The sequence below is a fragment of the Knufia obscura genome (assembly GCF_036327395.1).
Source record: "Knufia obscura strain CCFEE 5817 isolate CBS 148926 chromosome Unknown scaffold_5, whole genome shotgun sequence".
Taxonomy (NCBI): Eukaryota; Fungi; Ascomycota; class Eurotiomycetes; order Chaetothyriales; family Trichomeriaceae; genus Knufia; species Knufia obscura.
Genome location: NW_027042691.1, coordinates 907,824 through 930,204, shown reverse-complemented (window position 1 = coordinate 930,204; position 22,381 = coordinate 907,824). Strand labels below are relative to the sequence as shown.

The following is a 22,381-nucleotide window of genomic DNA, read 5'->3' as shown; positions in this document are numbered from 1 at the left end:
TCACTGCACCTATGGTCCTTTCGTCCAAAGGCGTAATTTTGCACGTGTGACCGAGCGTGAGCGTAAAGCATGTGGCAGCGTGCAATGGGTCATGTGGCGTAGAGTCACCAAGTAATGATGGGTGTCGATGCGACCCTCGGCAGTTTCCGCGAGTGAGAAGAGGATAACCATGCTGGGTCCAGTATTGCGCGCGAGTGCACTAGACAACGTACAAGCCCCAAAACGTTGCACTCTGCTGTCCTAGCACAAGCCGTTCAAGCAATAAATGTGTCTAGTTCGGAGAAGAGTTGGTCCCAATCAGGCAAGGTGTTGCCGTCGCCTTGGTCGAGAATATCCTTCCAAGTCCAGTCGATACCGAACGAAGGCGGCTGGAGCGGATCGCTCATGCCAGCACCTTGCGATGCTGGTATAGATGCTTGTGAATACGTTGTGGTTGGCCATGATGACATTACGGAGGACGACATCTGTGTAGACGGAGTGACCTCAGCAGCCTGTTTTGGCTTCTCTACCAGGTCAACGTGGTGCTTTTTCAGTGCATCCATCAATGAGTCGAGGAACCGCTGGACTGTGACAGACTGGTTTTTTGCTGATTCGAGCATGCTTATGGCGGCGGTCACACCTGAAGATCGTTGGTCGTATGTTCCGTCCGTTCGATTGAAGCACAAGTCCATCACCAGTACAACTGTGGCTAAAAACATATGATGTAGCAATCCGACCAATTTGACTCTCTCAGGAACGAATTGAGTTGGATCTTCGCGCACGGCCTTGTTGATCTTGATGACCTCCATAGCAGAGGAGAGACAGAACTTGACCGACTCGGCATATCTCGTCTTGGCAGAACCTCGGACGAGAAATGGCTGGTGCAATTTGCATCGATTGCTGTGTGCGGCAACGTTGATTATGTACCTTTGCATAGCGAAGTATGGGTATTGCTCTAGAATGTACTGACTCTTCTGTATGCTTTCCGGGTCAAGCCTCAAAAATACCGGGAGGTCCTCTAAGAAATGTTGTATGCGCTTGTCCAGAAGCATGACTTGGCCATAGTCGTGTTCGCTGACATCGGAGATACCAAACCGTAGTGTATCGATGATGTTACGGCTTATTTCGCCCATTCGTATTCGCTGCAAAGGATAAGCCATCGGTGTTGGCACTGTAAGCGGCAGGTCCTCGATGGTATTGCCTTGATCAAGAACCTCATCTTTCACATTTCGAGGAAGACGGACTCTCATTTGCTGGGGATGAGCAGTGTAAGTCCCCTCCTGTGCACTTCCAGCAAGACTGAGCATCCAGTCCGTTGCCACAAGATGCCACCAAATCCTTCTTTTCATCTCCAGCTCTATCATCGAATCGATGCTTGATGACGTCGTCCTTCTTCTTGTCGCATTGGGGCAATCGATTCTATGCATCGAAAGATCTTTCGCAGTATGTAGAGCTTGCGATAAGATAGCTCGCGCTCTGGAGGAGAAACCCTCTAGGTTATAGTCCAGAAAAAGGATGACGATACAAGCCTGGACGATCTCAAGCGATGGTGTAAGCACCCGACGTGAATGATCGAGCAAATCCAACGCTGAGCGGAACCATATCAAGTAGACGTTATCTCGATCAGCAGAGACTTCTATTGGAACGGAATTTGGCTCGCTCCATTTCGAGTAAGATAAGACAGTAGCGAAGACGCTCAGCAGGAGTGCACCATGATCGGTGTCGACCGTTTGTCCCCGCGAAAGGCTGAGGTAGAAGCCCTCGAGGGTCTTCCGCAAAGTAGGCAGATGAACGATGTGGTGAAAGTGACAGACGTACTTGGCGTACTTGTCAAAGAGAGCCCGAGCGTCGTTGTAGGACGGCAGCAATATCCTCCTCTGATGACTTGGTAGATACGGAGCCTCTGTTTCCTGCTTACTAAGGAGTTCTAGCGGTACGGCTTCGAAGAAGAAAGAGCTGGACATGGCGGGGACCAGACTGGGAAACTGTGTACCTATCTCATTCAGGTTCGATGATTCAATCTGATGCGACTCCTCAGCTGGCGTCAACGTGGTCTGTCCCGAGAAATCTGACTCTGTTCTCCTTGGACTTCGAGCATCTGGAGTCGAGGGCAGATTCTGGTTCATGCGTAGTATCATATCTTCAAGTCGTTGAAGTCGCGACAGTATTGCCGCGTTAGTCGGTTCCGCATCATGCTCAATGCGCGCAGTACTTGTGGCCTGGTTAGGCTCGAACTCGCAATTGGCATTCCTCGCCACACAATTTGAACAAGGGTTTTGGCGGTTGCACTTGAGTTTCTTCACTCGGCAGAGGCGACACGAGACCGGGTCCTGGCGTCGTCGCACGACGCGCTCGGGCCTTGCTTGATCCATCTTGGAGGGTGCCGGAGGGTGTCAGCGACCATGACACACCGCTTGACCTTACGGCGTTGCACCATGATCTGGTACGTTGCAGCACCCAGACGACTTGCCTGAGACTTACTCAGCCAGAAACTGAGGCTGGCTGTTCTTGGCAAGTTCGGATGTCCATGGAAGGGCCGATGCCGTAAGCTAAGCCATTGACGGTTGGTTACTCGGCCTCATGAATTCATGTTGTGCCGTTGCAAGGCATCAAACGATTGTATTCTCTGCACATTTGTACCCTAGAAACCTGAAACTGTATCTATCGCATTATATGCTATTGACAACCAACAGGCAGTCTGATGTAAAGGGCACCGATTTCGGTGACCTCTCTGCGACTCGGTATCGGCGCTTAGCTGCTCCGAATTGCACATAGTAGTACGAGCAATACTGCAATAAAGCTTGTATATAGGTGAGTCCGGTGCGTGCAGTGACAGGTCGCGTCTCATCTACGCGGAGACTGTCATATCGTAACAGCTACTCACAATGACGAACTGGATCCTGGGTGAGAAGTTCAACGAGACTTACCCTCACCTCAGCGGTGTCAAAGCACTATGGGAGACCAAGTGGAAGTTCCCAGTAAGCGACGATTGAGACTAGATGCCAAAAACTTTTCTGACGGACATGTAGTGCTCGATCGGTGTATACCCCTTCCATCATGGCAAATTCGAAGACTTTGAACCAATCTTCAACAAGCTGATCGAGGACAACATCAACGATGCCTACACAGAGACCTACACGGAGTACTTCCTGCCCACAGCCCGTCGTCTGGTCGACGAAGCGATGTCAGTACAGGGCTCGGACAAGAAGAAGGCCATCGAGCTTTATGAGAGAGCAGCCTGCGTCTTTCGGATATCGAGGTTTCCCTCAGTGGATGGTGATGAAACTGGGTTCAAGAGAGGAATCTTCCACGAGCAATGCCAGGTATACCTAAGAGGTGCTTCACTGTGGGATGCGCCTCTGAAAGAAGTTGTCATACCACATACATCCGCAGCTGGAGCAGATGGTAAGGAGATACCCATGTTTGTGCGCGTGCCGAATGGAGCGAGTTCTTCGAACAAATGCCCCGTTGTGCTTTTGTTCACCGGGTTAGATGGCCATCGACCAGATAATACTGGCCGCTCAGATGAGTTTCTGAGCCGTGGATGGGCATCAGTCATCGTTGAGATTCCAGGTACAGCTGATTGCCCTGCTGACCGACGAGATCCGACGTCTCCTGACCGCCTATGGACTTCCGTACTCGACTGGATCAAAAGCCAATCGACCTTTGATGCTTCCCGTATCCTCGTTTGGGGTCTGAGCGCAGGAGGTTACTACGCCATTCGAGTCGCGCATACCCATCATGATCAGCTCATCGGTGCAATCGGCCAGGGAGCAGGAACACATCACTTCCTCGGACGAGAGTGGCTCAGTCGAGTTGACTACCATGAATACCCATTCACCTTGTCTCATGCCTATGTCAAGAAGTATGGCTACAAGGATTGGGAAGAGCTGCTCGAAAAAGCGCAAGATGAGTATAGTCTTGTCAAGAGTGGGCTGATAAATGGTCCTTCGTGCCGACTGTTGCTTGTGAACGGCACACACGATGGCCTGATGCCGATTGAAGATTCGTGAGTCCCCCCAAACCCGTCACGGGACGGTTTTGCAACGAGCCTTGCCTGGAGCATCAATGTCTGAGGCTTATTGCGCACCACGTTTCGGTTCGACAGTCTCATTACTGTCCTTTCAGCACTGTTCCCGATGTCGGTCTTGCTAGTAGAAATTTACTAACGTTTGTGCATAGTATGCTGCTTATGAACTATGGAAAGCCAAAAGAGGGTAGATTTTACGAGAAAATGCTTCACATGGGATACCCTCCAGCGAATGAGTGTGTATACCCTTGGATGGAAAGTGTGATGAGCAGCAAGTGATTGGCGGAACGAATTGACGAATCCGGTGTGCTTGCACGCATTCGCAGAGGCTGTATTTCTAATGGTCCGATTTCGGATTCTAAGGTAGATTATATTGATTGAAGACACAGTTCAAGTGCGATCGTCCTCAGTTTGCAAGCAATAACCCAAACAGACACTATCCACGCCAACAAGCTCGTTCCTTCCTCGAATCAAACTCTCATCCATGCCCTATACGAAGCCCATGCACAACGACCACGGACCGTTCTCAAGGCTATCTTGTTGGGTCACGGCCAGACCAGAACTCAGTGTGATGCAGTTGATACCCTCGCACAAACCACGCCAGTCCTACGTCATACGCTACTTCTGCGTTCCTGCAATAACCGCTCCCACTGCGAGAGCAAACAAGATCGAGCTAGCATTAGCCCCAGATCCGGTCCATCTAATCGGTGTCCACATCATTAGACTGCTCTGCCACTGCGCATCCCCACCCTGTCGGCAAATGCCACACCCAGAGCACAACCCACGAGGAAAGCATCACATTTTCGGTCAAGATCAAGCTCAGAATGATGACCACGAACCATGATAAACGATACGAAGAAGCCACTGCTCAACGTACGTCTCAAAAAGGCTAACGCAACTTCGAACCATGTTCATCGGCCTGGTCTTTCAACTCAACTTTTGATTGCAGCAATTGTGACCACGTCACGTTTCGCCGTTTCGTAAACCAAGGGGACCGTGAATCGCTATACGGCAAGTGCCACCGGCTCAACGAAAACAGTTAAAACACCCGCGCACTCACTTGCGACACGCAATCGATCGGTCGCTGCGAGAGTCGCCACCTGTACAGCTATGGGTCATGAGTAAGCCGGGGAAACGTTGTTTCAAGGCTAAGCATAACTAGTCCTTGGTAGGTCAGCTGGTTATAACTCCAAAAACGTGCGGACGAGCCATCCGGTTGGTGTAGCTTGTTGAAAAGTGAGGCTGCTAGGCTATTCAACAAGATGTTTCGTATAACATGCTTCGAGCAAAATCATAACTCTGATGCTTCTTGTGGTAGCGACGGGCGAACGTTCGTCTGCGCACCGGTAGAAACAATATTGCGAGTTGTAGGTCGGAACCACACCCGGAGGGGGGATGACTGTGCATGCCTGACGCCAAGAGCGTAGCGGGAAGTTGCCACTGATGTTAAAGCAGTCCGGTCGCATAACGAGAGGTCAGTCGTATGCCCGGTCTTCTCCCTTTATTTGGTACGCACTTATCGCGCACATTGGGCGGCGCATTTGGTACCGGTAGAAGCACTGCCTGGCAGCGCAGTCGCTTTCATGCTTTTTGCGTTTCGGAGAAGTGTTCCAGTGCCAAGCTTCGAGGTACAGGCGTGTATAGCAGTCGTAGCGCCTGTATAGTTTCGTGCATCGTTTAGGATCTGTTCGTCAGCTTTGGTTGTGCGTTTTCGAAGCGCAGAAATGTCGCATAGAGCAAGTTTCCTGTTACCAAGATGTGGTGCGGATGATGCCTACCCAACTTTTGCAATACTCTACCTTCTCACTGCTTTTCATCATGTTCGGACCCACTCATATAGGGTATATAGAGTCGCTGCTCTGCTGCCAACTTGGACGTTTCGTGTCCCACCTCTTGACCATATCGCATGGTCACACAATATTGACCATCAAGAATCATTCGTGAACTGTGATCGAACCGGCTCGATCGTACCCACATCGGAGATGGCTGCCAACCGAGAGTCCACTGAGGCTAGTGCGAGAAGGCTTGAAACTTCGAGCAACTGGAGGATGGAACGACCTGAACCCAGCTCGCGAAATACGCAGTTGTGGACGCCATCAGTCAGTCCGCCATCAGTCACTTCGCCGTCGGTACCGTCGGTCAACTTTCAGAGAGAACAACAGGTCCGAATTTACAGAGCAGAGGTCGAAAGACTTAGCGCTGAACTGACCGGGGCGAATGGCTTCAACAGACAAGTCGTGCGAGAACGCAATGACCTGCGTAACGAAGTGGCCTTCTGGAAGGAGACCGCAGAGACTATCTCGACGTGGGAACCGGGTGTATTGGAACGACAACGAAAGATCAATCAGCTGGAGCATGCCAACACTCGCCTGGAGCAGAAGAACAGCGAACTCAAGCAGGAGAACAGGGAACTCAGAGTCTCCTACTCCCAGCACCGGAAAGCCCTCGAAGATGCTCAAGATGCTGAACAGGAAAGGAAGAGACTCCTGGCGGAGCTCTGTCAGCGACAACAAACAATCGAGCAGACCCTGGATGAGAATAGGCGCATGAGCACGCAGCTCTCGGTCCTCAACAACCAGCTCTCGAGTCTCCAAAGGGAATGCAATACTGTGACAAGTGAGCGCCACATAGCGCAAGTGGACAACATCAAGATGGTGTACGAGAATGATGATCTGAAGGCTCAAGTTGATCAGCTTAAGACTGAGATCAGACAATTCAAGGAGGCGTATATGCCGGAAGAGTGGGATCAGGAGGTCAGTCTTACTGACCTAGCAAGAGTAACACTGGGTTAGCTTGGCAAAAGCAGCGTTCAGCCAGTAGGATAGCAGTGTTCAGACATCCGGCCAGCGTTCCGTCAGCGAGGCGTAATTGGAGTCCAAGGAAGCAACAGGTCAGCGTTGTGTTCATCAAGCTCATCCGGAAGAGCTGCTTGTGTATCTGCAAATTGCAGAACCTCGTCAAATCGATGTCTTTAGATGAGCCAATGACAAATATTTTGTGCTCAAGAATGTGATCTGGGTTCTTTCTGATGTTTGCATAACCGTAACAGAATAGTGCTCTGCCAATGAATAGTAACTGTCGCAAGGAGAGATGGCCGAACCCAGCCGTAATGCTATGGCAACATCCGTGTGTAATTTGAAGCAGCTTGTGTTGGTAGGTTTGAGGCATATCGGGCGCATAGATTTCCAAATAATCTGCCAACTCCAGCCTGTCGCGGGACAGCCATGTCACACAAGTTAGCGCGCCCAGATCAAACTCGATGATTCTGATGGCCAAAGGCAGGACAGTCGAAATGCTCGATATCAGAAATCGTGGCAGTGACCTATCGCGACGACAAGCATATGTGACAATGTCGGAATGCGCCTGCTGCCATTGGCCTTCGTATTGGCATTGATGCGTAGTGGACGCGCACTACGAAACACCTGGATGTAAACGTTTTCTTGGAATGACCCTGGCTCATAGTCAGCAGAATAATCCAGTAGTGCTCCAGTAGTGCTCCAGCAGTGCATCGCAAGAATTGCAAATGGCAGGGTGGTGCAGGCGACAGGGACTCGCAGAGAACCTTGGTGCTGAGATCTGAGATCGAGAGATCCGACTCCGTCACAGCCTGGAGGTATTATCTGATGACAGTTCTTCCTTGTGTGCGGCCAGATCTCGTCAGGTAACGTCCCCTGCGACGTGTATAAGAGGAGCGTCCAGCTTGACCTTTCCGACTATGCCCAGGTCACCTGTCACGACCAAGCACATCGACACATCACGAGTGCTCAAGTTCTTCACTGCCAGAATAACACAGCAACCATGAAGCTCACCACCGCTATCACCGCCCTTCTCGGCAGCATACCATTCACCGTCTTCGCCATGCCATCACTAAGCAACATGTCACCTGTTGACGACAACGCCAAGCTCATCAGACGAACAGACTGTACCGTGCCAATCAACAACGGTTTCGACGCCGATGGGACCTGCGTCGACACCACGCAAGGCAATTCCTGTCCAAACGGGATCCTGGTCACCGGGCACTGCCCAGGCACTGCGAACATCATCTGTTGTATCCCTGAGCGCTGTGGTATCAACACGCCGTAGTATCGATAAGACGGACAGAGATCGAGGTGAGACTTGGTGTTGCTAGAGATCACAACTGAATGCTTAAGGAGGATGCCGTACTGGCTTGAGAGTCCTGTACTTGGCTGAAGCAGAGCGGCAACCCGGAGTACAAGTATTGCATTGGATGGACTTGCTTCCAAGAACGGTGTAAAGTGTCCTTCGTACGGCTATAAAAAGTCCTGAAAAACTGTTGGTTGGAAGAAAATGATTACCTAGGTATTGAATGATATCCGCCTTCTCAGAAGTGAGGGTTGATCCGTAATTTGTTGCTTCCTGCACCTTTCTGTCATCCGTTCCCAACGCAATTAGTTGTCAGGTCGGTCACTCAGCAGAACAGCAGCATGGCCGATTGAAGCACAAACCTGAACAGGCATGGCAGATTTGGCATCCACTGTCACTTTCTTATGATGCACGTAGACGGCGTGTCATAGATCGGACTCGATGTTCTGAAGTTAACGGAGAAATATGGCTTCGAGTCCGTAGGCAGACGAAATTCCTAAGATAAACATAGCTGCTCCCGGTGGCCGACGTATCTCTGATCAGTGACAGTTCTCAGGCGAGATGTCCTCGAGCTCGGGAGCCCTCGGAGTGAAAGTAAGGGAAGGAGCTGCCAAGAGATTATCGATATGTGCAATTTTCCTTCGGGTGCTTGGCGTAAGATAAAATCTAGGAAACTCTTGCGAATAATTTGTAACAACTAGAAAGATATGGTGGACCGTACTACGGTAGGTTAAAAGATGTGATGAACGACGCGTGTGGACGCGTAAAGTGTTAGGCTGACAGGTAGCCTCGTCGGTAGATATGCTTCTATGTTCCTATTGGTCGATGAAACTTACTTTAACGATTCGCATGGCAGCAGTCCAAACAGCAGGGCAGCTCTGCCGACTACGCCAAGCACCCGAAGGGATGTTGCATAAAACGATACGTCATCGGATGGGCTTGCACTCGCTGAAGCCTGGCGGCCTTGCTCGACTGGCAATATCGTCAGATGCTCGTTTGCAGAGCCGACGATAACATACAAGTCATGTAGCAACGAAGTCCCTCCTGGGCACCAAGACTGTTAGAGGGTCTCTCTCTGGCGGAGCGACGAAGCCCATTGGCAGCAGACATAAGTAGAAGCGTAAGAACATAAATAATATGTTGCGAGAGCTGTATCTTGCTCAACCGTGCTAAACGGCGATCTCTAACAATCAATGGACACCAACCTTATAAGCACACACCGTGCGCTTTTCAACGCTATCAAGTTGTTGTGCACGTACTTAGTAGTATTCCTCTTCTTCTTTCTCCTTATCTTGCTCTCGCTGAAGTCGGTAGGTATCTCTCAATTCTTCGGCTCGAGATTCAGACCGGGGACTGAACAGAAGCTTTAATCCAGTCTCCTGCGACAGCACTGGTATCGCGTGGGGGGTAGCGTCGTCCAGGCTGAGGTGGTATCTTTGGTTGGTTTTAGGGTCTGTGGCAATGTCGATGTTGAATGAGTATGATACGACGGCACAAACAACGAGCAACTGTGTAGCCGAGTACTCCATGCCTGCGCAGACACGGCGGCCCCACCCAAACACGGTATGTCCTTGAATTTTGGGGAACTCGGTCAGGGGTTCTTTATATTGAGGTGACGCAGGGTCGAGGTAGCGGGATGGATTAAAGGTCTCGGCATCCTTGTAGTATTTCTTGGAGCGACACATAGACCTGTATCAACTTTAGCACTGAGACGTGACACGCCAGAACAGTAAGCTTACCAATCGCAGGCAACTACATTGCTGTTCTTGCGCAAATGATATCCATTGTACTCCATATCAGCCTCGAGTCTGTGAGGAACGCCGGTGGGGACAGGTGATGCATAACGCATCGACTCAAGTATAGTGGCTCGAAGGACTGGAAGCTTAGGACTGTCAAAGTAATCTGCCATGCGGCCCTGCAGAGCCTCGTCGAGTTCCTTCTGGACCGCCACTTGCCATTCTGGGTGCTCTGCCATAACGACAAGCCACCTCTGGAGAGGCGCAATGAGTGTAAGGATGGAGACGGTAGCCATCATGCCGATGCTGTGGAGAGCCTCATGCTCGGTAAGGCCAGTCTTCTCACGCTGGTCGAAGTAGTACTTGGCATAGGAGGGCTTGAGTGTGCCATTCTCGTAGGCAGCCTTTGCCTTGTCGTAGCAGCCGTACCATACTCGATCTTCGATGTCGACCCGCATAGCTTCGTTGTGCTTATCAGAATTCAAGAATGTGGGGAGGTGACGGAGGAAGGTAAGAACGTTGGTAGTTTGACCTCCTGGCGAGAGGTTCTGCATGAAGTTGTGTGCGGAGCGGGATATGGCAGCTCGTGGTGCCGGTGTGCCGAAAGCCATGCGGGAAGAGAGACGCCCACATAGCTGATCGACAAGCATGAACGGATCGTCGTGTTTTTCCAGGAGCTGGTGAGCGAAACGAGTGGCTTCTGGCAGCATGCGGCCATGGTAATTATTCTGGTGAGTCCAGGTATTAATGAGAACGGCGAATCTTCGTTGCCTGACATGCTGGTCGTTGTGGCCCAAGATTGGAAGGTATTTGCCTGAGTCTCTCGAACCTTTGGTCAACGCTAGTGTTGGTCGATCGGAAACAATCTTGGCCTTCTGTGCGAGGATCTCCTTTGCGATCTGCGGGTCTGAAATGATGATGAGGTTTTGGCCGAAGAGCTTGACCTCGTAGAGGGATCCGAACTTCTCTGACCATGTTTTGAAAGTCTTGTAGATGTTGGCGGCCTCGACGGCCCAGACGGGACCTGCACAGGGTAATCCTGTGAGCTGTTAGCGTGGTGCCTTTGCTACCAGTGAAGCGAACATACCATTAGGTGTTGGGAGCGGCTTGCCCACTTTGCGCGATCGAGGGAACAACTTGGCAGCGAAAGAAAGGACAACAACAGCAACAGTTGCAAGCTGAAGACTGTGTAGTGTCATTACCTCCACCGGTACGGTCAACATCGTGAGCTGAGCGCTAGACATATTGTGATTGGAAACTGTGTCTGGGGGAAAGGAGAAACTGCTGAGCAATGAGTGTATGGTATTCAGACATCTCAAGGGCATCGACAGGTGCGCAAAGGTCATATACCATCGATATAGCATTCGCTTTCAGGGGTCCACTGGCACTCGCCACAGATCAGGATGTCTATGTTTAGCTGACCACACGCAGTTCATGATATTCAGGCAAGCACCTGCTCTGGGTCCTTTGGCTTCTAAAGTGGGTTGGTGGTGTAAGATAGCTCTGAATCCTTGGGTCTGTAAAAGAGGTTGATGCTACAAGACGATGGCTTACCACGCCAGACATGTTCTGGCCCGCACCTATACCGAACAGATCGCCACGCCCACTCTGGATGCGCTGTGCTGAAATGGCAGCATTTCTGTTGACAAATTTCCTGGCGATCTTAGCGACACGCCGACATGAACGTCAATTGTGCTTGTGGTGATGTTTGCTTCCCACTTGCCTTGGCGCAAGTGGCCACTCAAATACGGGCTACGTTCGAGCCTCAGGTGTAAAAGGATTGCCAATGCTACACTGTAGGGCCATAAACTCTTTTACCCATCTAGCTTCGTGCAGATCAGGTAGGAGAGTTTATGACTCGAGGATGTAAAGACCTCTGAGACCATGATCTGCTGCCATATCCGAAATTGTGGGGCAGGTCAGACATCCTCAAGGATTCGATTTGACATGGTTTCCTTCCTGCCATATAACGCGGCATGATACAGTAGGATGTGAAGCAAGGAATCTGCAACGCGGGAGGCCAAGATGATACGAGTACTGTAGACCAGAGCTTGCTCACTGTATTGCGAGTCAGTATATTGCTCACCTGGTATTCTAGGATTCCAAGCTGTCGATAGCCCGGTTAATAGTGGGGCTTGGATGCGAAGGTAGACGCGTGCGGTATGAGTAGGGCTATCATATAGCTTCTCGTCATGCCAAGATAGGCGCTATGGAGTACGTCGGAACTGTGGGCCACGAGGTCGAGCAAGTTTGAGGCACATTACTATGCATAATTGCTGCTTACCTTGTCTCGCTTCAATCTCTTGAAGACAAATGGCTTGAAGGTTGAGGTTGAAGAGGGGGTGACACATAAGTCTTGTCCAAAGCGTGAGGTTGAGAAAGGTTTCTGGGCATCATTGAAGCTTTGAGCTTCTAAATGCGTGCCAATTAGCCGACACGCCTCGTCTGGAACAAGGCATACTGTGGAAAAGTTCGTAGGTCACAACCTACACCATTTTAGTCGGAGCTAATCAGATCCGATGCTCTCACTCTGATCAAAGTTGCTCGGCGTGGACCTGGGTTGTGATTTACGAACTTTTCCACAGTGGAAGGATGTGTTGGTGGAAGACTTGGCGCAGAGACTAGGGCTTGGCGTTAAAAGTGTTGCTGGATTTCGAGCACTGGCAGCGTGAGTTCCGCTGTTCTGCAGTTGATGGCGACTGGTTGTAAGTGCCACATATTCTAAAATTACTTAACCATAGATTACTAACACCGAAGGATCCTACGCAACTTTTGAAATCTGCACAGCATGTCCAGAGGATGTTGCCTGACTTGACAGAAGTTGCGACCTTCACTCTGGTTCGCTATCGTCAGTTGCAAGTTTTCTGCACGGTCTTGGCGTCGCAACATAGTTCTTCCGGTACTATCTAGGCCTCTACTAAAGAGTTAAAACCGTCTTATAACCTCTTAAGAAGTCGTAAGAAGTCGTAAGACCGTAATAAGACTTAAAGAAACTAAAGAAAACCGTTATATAACCGTAGTAAGACTTAGAATTAAATAGTTTTAAAACGGTTCTACGACTTCTTACCTTAGTTCGCAACGGAGTAGTGACTATTTAGTTGTAATAGTCGTAAGAAGTAGTAAGAGGTTTTAGGGTTTTAAACGGTTGTGCGACCGTTTTCTTGAAAAAAAATCTTTAAGTATTCTTATCCTCTATTATAATTCTATATTATAGTATTATTACTAGATAGTAAGAGGGGCGGAAAGACGAGTCTGTTATATAGTTAACGCGTAGATTTCGAATTTAATATCTAAAGTTAAGAAATCTAAGTCGTCGTCGCCCTACCTCGTCGTTATTAAATAAAGTTTAGTCTCAGCCGATTTCCGGCGCTACGGAGTAATACTATTACGAGGCCGAATAATTCTTTTAAGTCGTAGAATAGTCGTAGAATAAATAAAGTAGTAAAAAGGTTTTAATAGTTTTAAAAAGTCGTAGAAAGTCGTATAACGGTTATAAGACTTTAAGAAAAAAACATTAGTTTCTATTAGTTTACTACTACTACACAACTAAGTAAAACTATAAATGTCATAAGCTCTAAATCACCTAAGGTGTAACAAAGGTGGCTCTAGAATAGGTGGTATGGTTGGTTGCTGTAGTAAGTGTTATAGGATACGAATATAGAATAGTATAAATGAACTTCTACTAAACTAGGTTAAACTTGGATTTGAGATTAACTACGGAAGTTAGAAGAGTATCTGACTAACTATAAAATAACTTCGTATATATATCTGTAATACGTAATATTAGAATGCTAGTAATATTATAATATTGCTATATTCCTAATATCGCTGTTTCCTAATTAGGCTTAGCTTCTCTATACGGCCTTTACGGTATATCGTATCTTATCTACGCTAGAGCGCGTGTTTCTATAGTTATCAGCCTAATAGCCCTAGCCTATATGCGGTGCGTTATACTTTCTCTTTTTTAGTCTTCTTACGTCCTTATAAGTATAAGTATCGGTTAAGGTGCGGTTATATAAACCTCCCTTCTCTTTTAGTTATAATAGCTAATAATACCTAAGTCGTATATTAAAAAACCTGAAGCCTCTAAATACCGTTGTCTTAGTGAGAATATTTATAAACTTAGTGTACCTACGATAGCGCCGTACCCTTAGTACGAGTTGTTCGGCGAGACGTATATTATCCGGAAAGGAAATAAGAAATATAGTTCTTATACTAGAAAGAATATAGCCTATAATAGAAATTTCTCTTAGATATAGTTTAATAAGTTAGAGCGTTAGAAATAAGAGTTACGCGAGCGTTATAAACGTGGTATTTAGTTAATAAAAGTGTTTACTAAATAGATATTAGCGTAATAAGAAATAATTACGGATTCCGAGCTAAAGTTAGCGCGGATTAAGCGTTAATAAAATGAAATATTAAATCGTAAAAGTCGTGCGTTAAATAAACTAAATAAGATAACGGTAGGGTCTTAAGAAGCTAATAAGTAGGTTATAGGCTTAGAGGATAATTTCTTTCTTTAAGATAATCCGTTTATTTTCGATTAGGATTTTAGTTTAGTAGATCTAGGGAGTCTTCCCTTAGACGAAGCGGCTGTGATTTCGCTTACTTCTTGAGCGTTAAGTTCTAGCGGTAGAAGCGGGAGATCTCGTTATTAGTAATTATAGTAAATAATACCTATAAATTCTCTAGGTCTATTTATCTTAACTATTTTACTAGGTATATATATTCGTTAAAATCAGAGTAGTTAAGGATCTTCTTAACTCGGTTTTCTTTCGTTTAGAATTCTAAACTGATTTCTTATATAGTATTTAGCGTAGTTTACCTTAGGGCTGGTTCTAGTAATAATATATAGAATATAGAGTGTATTTTTATAGTTTCTAGGAGTGCTAGCTTATAGGTAACTTCTCTTAGCTTCTTCTTAATAAGGAATGATCCGAGTTTCTTAAAGTCTAGTTTATCGCTAGGTCGCTTTATTTTTACGTTTTTTCTAATTAAATACACTAGGTTCCTCTCTAAAAAGGTCGGTCCCTTAATCCTTTATTAATCTATAAAACGTACTATTCGTTAGGCTATAAAGTCGATTTCGGTTTTAAGGTAAGTATATAGTTCGTTTAGTTATTCTAGGGTAAGTTTAGCTTTTTAGTTAATAGGTTATCTCTTAATAAAGCTATTTTAAGAGAGAGTAGAGTAGAGTCTATAATTAGCATAGAAAGGTAAGACGCCTATAACTGCTTTACTATTATTAAAGTAGAATTAGGCTAGCGGTAAGAGTACTACCTAGTTATTCTATTTATAGTTAACGTAGTAGCGTAAATACTGTTCTAGGGTCTAGTTCGTCCTTTCTATTTATTCGTTTATTTATAAATAGAATAAGGTAGATAGTTTATATTTAGTTCCTATTTAAGCTATTAGGGATTTCTAAAACTTAGAAGTAAATAACTTGTCTCGGTCGAATATAATGGATTATAGTATTTTATAGTTTACGAAAATAGTTCGTAGGAAGGTATATGCTAATTGTTCCGCGTTAGATAATTCTAGGTAGGGTAGAAAGTAGGAGTACTTTATTATCTTATTATAAATTACTAGGATACTATCGTAGCTAGTACTCGTAAGGGGATCCTTAAATTTAGGTAATTTAATAATAAAGTCTAGGGTAATTATCTATTATAGAAATTTAGGTAAAGGTAGTAGTTAGAGTAAGCCGTATAGTTTATACCGTAAGGGCCTAGCTTTCTAATATACCTAATATCGACTAATGTATTCCTTAATATCGCGTTAGAGGTTTTTCTAGAAGTAGTCGCGAGTAATTAATTTAATCGTTTTATTAACTCCGAGATATCCTATTATAGGATCGTTATAAGCTAGCCGAAGGATTCCTTTTCTATCTTATTTATTTGGTTTCTTCAGACGTTCGGTATTTATAATTATAGGTTAATAGATTATTACTCTATCTTCTAGGCTTAGTAGCTATCCGGGTTTAGGTTTAGTTCCTTTAAGGTAATTAGGTCGTCGGCTAAGTGTATTAGCGCGTTCGTTTTCTTTTCCTTTAATATAGTAGATCTTAAAGTTATATACGGATATAGTCTTAGACTAACGGGTCTATTATTAATTAAGCTGTTTTATAGTAGTCTAATATAAGAGGTTCTTATAATCGGAATAGATATCGATAGGGTACTTAGTACCTTTATAGTATATTCGTTAATATCGGAGCGCTTTAATAATCGCGAGAAGCTCCTTATTATAGATATTATAATTAAGCTCTAGTCCGGTTATCTTCTAAGAGTAATAAGCGATAGGTATAAGTTTACTATCCTTATTAGGTTAATATATATAAGCTCTAATTATATAGTCTAAAGTATCGGTCTTAAGTACGATGCGTTTTTCTAGGTTAAAAATCTAGAGTAGTGGTGCCGTAGTAAACCGTCGTTTTAGTTCCTTAAATACCTCTTGCGTATCGGCGCCGAGGGCGAAGACCTAATATTCTTTCTTTATAAGGTTTAATAATAGGGTAGAGATACGAGAGTATCCCTTAATGAACCGTTAGTAGAAATTAGTAAATCCTAAGAAGGATTATACGTCCTTAATGTTCTTCGGCTCTAGCTATTTAAGAATATCCTTAATTTTATATAAGTCTATCTTAAGTCCTTTATATAAGACGATATATCCTAGGAATAGAATAGACTCTTTATAGAATTCGTATTTCTTTAACTTTATAGATAAACTGCGCTCGCGAAGCTTATAAAGTACCTTTTAAATATAATATATATATTCCTTATAGATCTTAGAAAAGATTAGAATATCGTTTAGGTATATAACGATAAAATCGTTAAGATACTCGCGAAGAGTATCGTTAACTAGGGATTAGAAAGTTACGGGAGCGTTAGTAAGGCTAAAAGGCATTACTAAATACTTATATAGGCTATATCGCGTCCGAAAGATAGTTTTCTATTCTTTTCCTTTCTTAATACGGACTCGGTAGTAAGCGTTCCGGATATTAATTATAGTAAACTATAATACTCCTTAAAGGCGGTCTTATATTTTATTAATCCGTAGTAAAGGGTAATAATTCTTAATAGTAATATTATTTAGTTTTTAATAGTTAATATATATTCTTTTAGTATTATTCTTCTTCGGTATAAAGAGTATAGGTAAGGCGATAGGTAACTCTAACTTCCGGATATATCCTTTAGCTTTAAGTTTCTTAAGCTATTATTTTAGCTCTTACTCTTCTTCTCTTATAAGAGAGTATAGGGGTCCGTAGGTAGGTTCTTTTTCTAGTAATAGGGGTATCTTATAATCCTAAGGTTAGTGTTCTAGTAGAGCGTTACTACTAAACTTTTCTTTAAATAGATTCTAGAAATCCTTATATTTATAAGGATAAGAGATAGGTTTCTTAGTATTAGCGATCGATCTTCTCTAAGGCCGTACCTAGATAGCCTTAATAAAATTGGTTTTCCTTTTTAGACTGTAGTAACTTAAAATACCGGTAGTTTAGAAACGTAAGAATCTTTTTACCCTAATTAATTAAGGGGTTATACTTCTTAAGCTATAATATACCTAGAATAAGATTATATTTTATATATATAACGTCTAGGGTAATCTATTTAATATAGTTATTAATAACGAGATTAATATCGCGAAGCTCTTAATTAACTTAACTTATAGTAGTACCGTTAAACGCTGATAACGGGTACGGATCGGCTTTATCGCGCTAGTAGCTAATTAGCTTTTATACTACCCGTAGATATATATAGCTCCCCTAAGCTCCGTAATCCACTAGAGTTCTAACTTCTTTACCTATTAGCGTAGCGGTAAGAATAAGATATTAACTATACTACGTACTAGCTATTTCGAAATATCTAGACTTAATAAGTCGAGGCCCTCGGAAACGTCGTTTAGCGACTTTCCGATCTACTCGTTTTTTATTTAATATAGGTATTATTAGGATCTCGGGACGACTCTATTACTATCAGTAGCTAAATACTCTATTTACCTATAGGGGCGACAGCGATTCAACGCTTATAAGAAGCGGAAGAATCGCATACGCAACGCATCTATATACCTATCCTATATCACGTACTATTCGTGATATTTATCCCCTCCCTCCGTACGTATCGTCCTTAATATACGATCGCTTCTTTATTTTAATAGATATAACGTAGCTAGTTATTACCTCACTATCTTAGTGATCAATTAATAGTAGACCTATATCCTGTCTTACGACTTACCTTTGACTCGTATACGTTTAGTAACCTTAGCCCTCTACGGCTATATACTTTTAGCAATCTCGAATCCCGCGAATAGAGCTTAATTATCCCCGGTTACTTAGCTAACGTATAGCTCTTTTTACCAGCTTTATAGAGAACTCGCCTCGCCGACTACGCGTATACGTACAGTAGCAACTTCGCGATAGCTCTCCTTTCCTTATATACTTCGCTGTAACCTTAAGGTTAGGTCTTCTCGCTCTTCTTCGCTAAGCAGTACTTCGCTATATACCCTCGTTTACTATAGGTAAAGCACTCTCGCTTATCAGGTACGCCTTCGGTATAAGTAGGCCTCGCACTCTCTGTACCTACCTTACCCTCCGTCTCTAGCTTACCCTAATAAAGCAATTCAAGCCGTTACGCTGCTGTAACGACTTATACGCGCGTCTTAATCGCACGCTCCTCGCGGAGAACAGCTACGCGTAGCTTAGGACGTAGAGCGTTGACTAGCGTCTATACCCGCTACTACTTAACCGTTATAGAGTCAGGAATATCCTCTTCTAACTCCTCTAACCGGTTAGCCAGCTCGCAGACGCCCTCGCCCTATCGCTACTCCGCCTTCTTTACTACTAGCAACGCGTCGCCTATCCGGCTAGCAGAATCCTAAATCATATCCCGTAGCACTCTCTCGTAATCTCTTTAGTTCGTAGACTTCTCGCCGGCTAGTCGCATCTACTACGATAGCGCGTCGTCCCGGAGGTATAACGCTGCTATTATTACTCGCCGACTCTCTTTATACTCGCCTATAGCGTTAAAATAGATACTACAACCCTAAGTATACCTTCGAAGCTCGCCTAGCGTCTTACCGGTAAAGACGGGGGGTACTAGCGCCCTCGCCCTCACTAGTATATCGCTACCACTACTCCGACTAGGCGTAGGCGACGCGCCAGGCGCTCGCCTACGACCCGTAAGCTCTGCTTCTATCTCTTTTATCTCGTCCCGCATCCTTTTCTTTGCTACAGCTGCCTACAGCTGTGCGTACTTTGCGGCCATCTCTTCCTCTATCTCCTTAAGGGCGCGTTAACTGCGTATTAATATCGTTTCGGGGCTCGTATAGTCGTTTAACGGCGGCGATAAGGGAGAAGCGTTAAAAATATCAGGATCTCGGGACGACTCTATTACTATTAGTAGCTAAATACTCTATTTACCTATAAGGGCGACAGCGATTCAACGCTTATAAGAAGCGGAAGAATCGCACACGTAACGCATCTATATACCTATCCTATATCACGTGCTATTCGTGACAGGTATCGACCTATTATATCTTAATAGGGATAAAACTAGAGTTTATATTCTATCTACTAGGTTACGAGACGAACAGCTTCTCGTTATATAATAGCTTTCGTAAGGTCTTATAGGTCGTAGTATATCTTATACTTATAACTCTAGTTAACTAAGTAGGGGTAGAAACCTCTATAATACTAGAACCTAGCGTATACTAGTCCTTTATTAACGGTCTCGTTAATAGTTATTATATATATATTAGTGCGTGTATATAAGGGAGTTTCTAGTCTTTCCGGGTATAGAATAGGTTCGGGTTTAGATTCTAAGTCTCTATAGTTAGATTCTCTCTCTATATTAAGATTACAGGTCGGGAAGTTAACTTAGCTTATTTAGATAGAAGGGTTAACGGGAGTTTTAGTCTCTGTATTATTAACCGTGAGGGTCTAGGACTAAGCGTCGTTCCCTTAATAAATATGGTTATACTCGGGATTAAAGTACTTATATTATAGTTATTAGTAATAAGCTAATTTAACGAAGGTAGGGATTCGTTAATATGCGGTATCCGGTTCGTAGTAGGTGTGTTAGTGTTGTGTATCTTATATATATTTAGAGTTCTTATACTATCGCATCCCGTAGTAATGTATCTTGATATAGACGCAATATTCGGTATAGGAAGTTACTTCTAGCTTCCTACCGTCTATAGTAATAGTTATTATCGTAGGTCTATCTGTATATTAAAGTATATAGTTAATTAGTATCGGAGTACTATTACGTCGGAACTTCTCCTTTTTAGGTTTTAGTTAAGTAGGATAGTACCTATACTCCTTATCTTCTCAGTAAATAGTATAGGCGTCTTTATAGTATCCTATCTAATAAAGTTAAGTATATTCCTTATATTATAGATTAAATGCCTTATCTATCTATAAGATAGACTTATTAGGGATTTTAGCTATATTAAATTCCTTTAGACTTTCTCTTTTCTTAGAGTAATTATTAGCGATATATCCTAAGCCTTTATAATATAAGTAGAGTTTATTCTTAATTCGTCGTTCTTTCTCGTTCTTACTTAGGGGTCTCTTAAATTTCCTTAGTATACGCTTTTTACTTACGCTATCTAGATCTATAGGTATAGAACTATAGTATAGCTATTATAATCGAGCTATATTAGCCTTCTTATTCTTCCTAAAATAGATATACTTAGTCTAGGATCGTGATTCTTCTTAAAATTTACGAAGTTTATTATTAATAGTAATAGCGTTAGTAATAAAGTCCCTAAGTTTATTAAGGATCTCCTTATAAATATACTCCCTTTAAATCTCCGCTTTAAGTTTATTACGGAAGATAGGTATATACATACTATCGCCCTAGCCTAAGGTCGCGTTAAGACCTTAAAACTTAGTTATATAATTATAAACGGTATCGGTTTATCTTATATTTATAATCTATTATTCAGCCTCTCTTTCCTTATTAAGGCCGCCGAAGACGTTCTTAACTTTACTCCGAAATTCGCTATAGCTTCTAAATAGTGCTTAAGTGTCTTCCTTATATATATTATTCTCTAAGTAGTCCTTAAGGTATAGTTAAAGCTAAACCTTAGTATCCTTAATAAAGTACGTAGTTATAAAGAGGATCTTTATTACGTAATTAGGAAACTTTATAGGGTTAAGCTTAATATACGTATTAAGCCTTTAGAAGAATATAGTAAGCTTCTTTCTATTACTATTAAAGGCAGTAAAAGGCTTACTAAAAGTACTAGTAGTAGGTTCCGCCGATATATTAGAGCCTAATAAGGATGATAGGGTATATCTTATAGTAGTTTAACTTAAGTTAGTAATACTATTAAGAGATAGTGTTAATAGGTTATTTACTAATACCCTAGTAGGTAACGTGGGTCGGGATTCTCGTTTTGCTTTAGGTTAGGAGGATATTCGTATCTTATAACTTACTAGAGGCGGTAGTTAAAATATTATAAGCTCTAAATTACCTAAGGTATAATAAAGATGGCTCTAGAATAGGTGGTATAGTTAGTTACTATAGTAAGTGTTATAGGATACGAATACAGAATAGTATAAATAAACTTCTACTAAACTAAAGTAAACTTAGATTTGAGATTAACTACGAAGGTTAGTAAGAACTTAACTATACTATAAAATAACTCTATATATATCCTTAGAATACTTTAATATTATATATACTTTAATATTATAATATTGATCTTTCCTAATTCGCTGCCTAATAAGGCGTATTATAGTTCTATACTTACGTATTATTCTTAGTTCGGTTAACTTACTTTATACTAAACCGGCCGTATAATAGGTCGTAATAAGACTAAGCGTAGTCGGTATACTACGCCTATAAAGAGTATCTTACTACCTATTAATAAAGATTAAAATAAACGCTATAAGACGCCGGATTAGAATACTAGTATAGGTAATTCGTACTTATTATTAGAAGATAAAGAGATTATATTAATTAAAGCTATATAGGAGATTAAGTGTATTATAAATAACATTAAATCTATTTTATTTAGTATTACTAGCTAGTCGATAGCGATATAGAATAATAACTTTATACCTAACTAGCTTAAGTTATAAGAGTTAGATAAGCTTAATATAAACGCTTAAACTTAGTTATATCACTTTACTAAGAACGGTAACTATTTCGGGTTTAAAGTATATAAAGTTTAGGCTATAGTATCTTATACTAGTTATATAAGTAACTCGTAGCGATACAAGATTAAATATAACTTAATATTATCTTTAGAAAGCGTTTATTAGAAGGTTAAAGAACTATATAATAGTAATTCTAAGTAATTACGTATTATAATTATCTAATACTTTACGTTATTAACTAAGGTTAAAGTACCTTTAATACTAGCTATACTAATTATATCTTTATAATTATAGTTATTCTCTAGTAAAAAGCGTACCTAAGCCGAGATATTAATTATAATTTAGTAATACTAGTACTAAGACTAAGACGTTACTAATAAGATACCTAGTTTATAGATAAGTAGAATTATACGTAAGTAAAAGTATTAT

General features: G+C 43.2%; 5 protein-coding genes across 5 annotated transcripts; 3 read left to right on the top strand and 2 right to left on the bottom strand.

Moving 5' to 3' along the window:
• Positions 1-254: 254 nt before the first annotated feature.
• PMZ80_005134 (uncharacterized protein) lies at positions 255-2,351 on the bottom strand (the record flags this gene model as incomplete). The annotated part of the gene is made up of 1 exon (XM_064873555.1): positions 255-2,351. One exon carries the CDS (start codon positions 2,349-2,351, stop codon positions 255-257), a length of 2,097 nt encoding a protein of 698 aa, XP_064730659.1.
• A 513-nt stretch (positions 2,352-2,864) lies between these two features.
• Positions 2,865-3,992, top strand: PMZ80_005133 (uncharacterized protein; the record flags this gene model as incomplete). Its single annotated transcript, XM_064873554.1, has 2 exons — positions 2,865-2,957; positions 3,009-3,992. 2 exons carry the CDS (start codon positions 2,865-2,867, stop codon positions 3,990-3,992), a joined length of 1,077 nt encoding a protein of 358 aa, XP_064730658.1.
• A 1,999-nt stretch (positions 3,993-5,991) lies between these two features.
• Positions 5,992-6,801, top strand: PMZ80_005132 (uncharacterized protein; the record flags this gene model as incomplete). The annotated part of the gene is made up of 1 exon (XM_064873553.1): positions 5,992-6,801. The coding sequence occupies one exon, from the start codon at positions 5,992-5,994 to the stop codon at positions 6,799-6,801; it is 810 nt and encodes a 269-aa protein (XP_064730657.1).
• Positions 6,802-7,807: 1,006 nt separating this feature from the next.
• PMZ80_005131 (uncharacterized protein) lies at positions 7,808-8,092 on the top strand (the record flags this gene model as incomplete). Its single annotated transcript, XM_064873552.1, has 1 exon — positions 7,808-8,092. The coding sequence occupies one exon, from the start codon at positions 7,808-7,810 to the stop codon at positions 8,090-8,092; it is 285 nt and encodes a 94-aa protein (XP_064730656.1).
• A 1,280-nt stretch (positions 8,093-9,372) lies between these two features.
• Positions 9,373-11,093, bottom strand: PMZ80_005130 (uncharacterized protein; the record flags this gene model as incomplete). Its single annotated transcript, XM_064873551.1, has 3 exons — positions 9,373-9,802; positions 9,853-10,888; positions 10,937-11,093. The coding sequence occupies 3 exons, from the start codon at positions 11,091-11,093 to the stop codon at positions 9,373-9,375; spliced, it is 1,623 nt and encodes a 540-aa protein (XP_064730655.1).
• Positions 11,094-22,381: the final 11,288 nt, after the last annotated feature.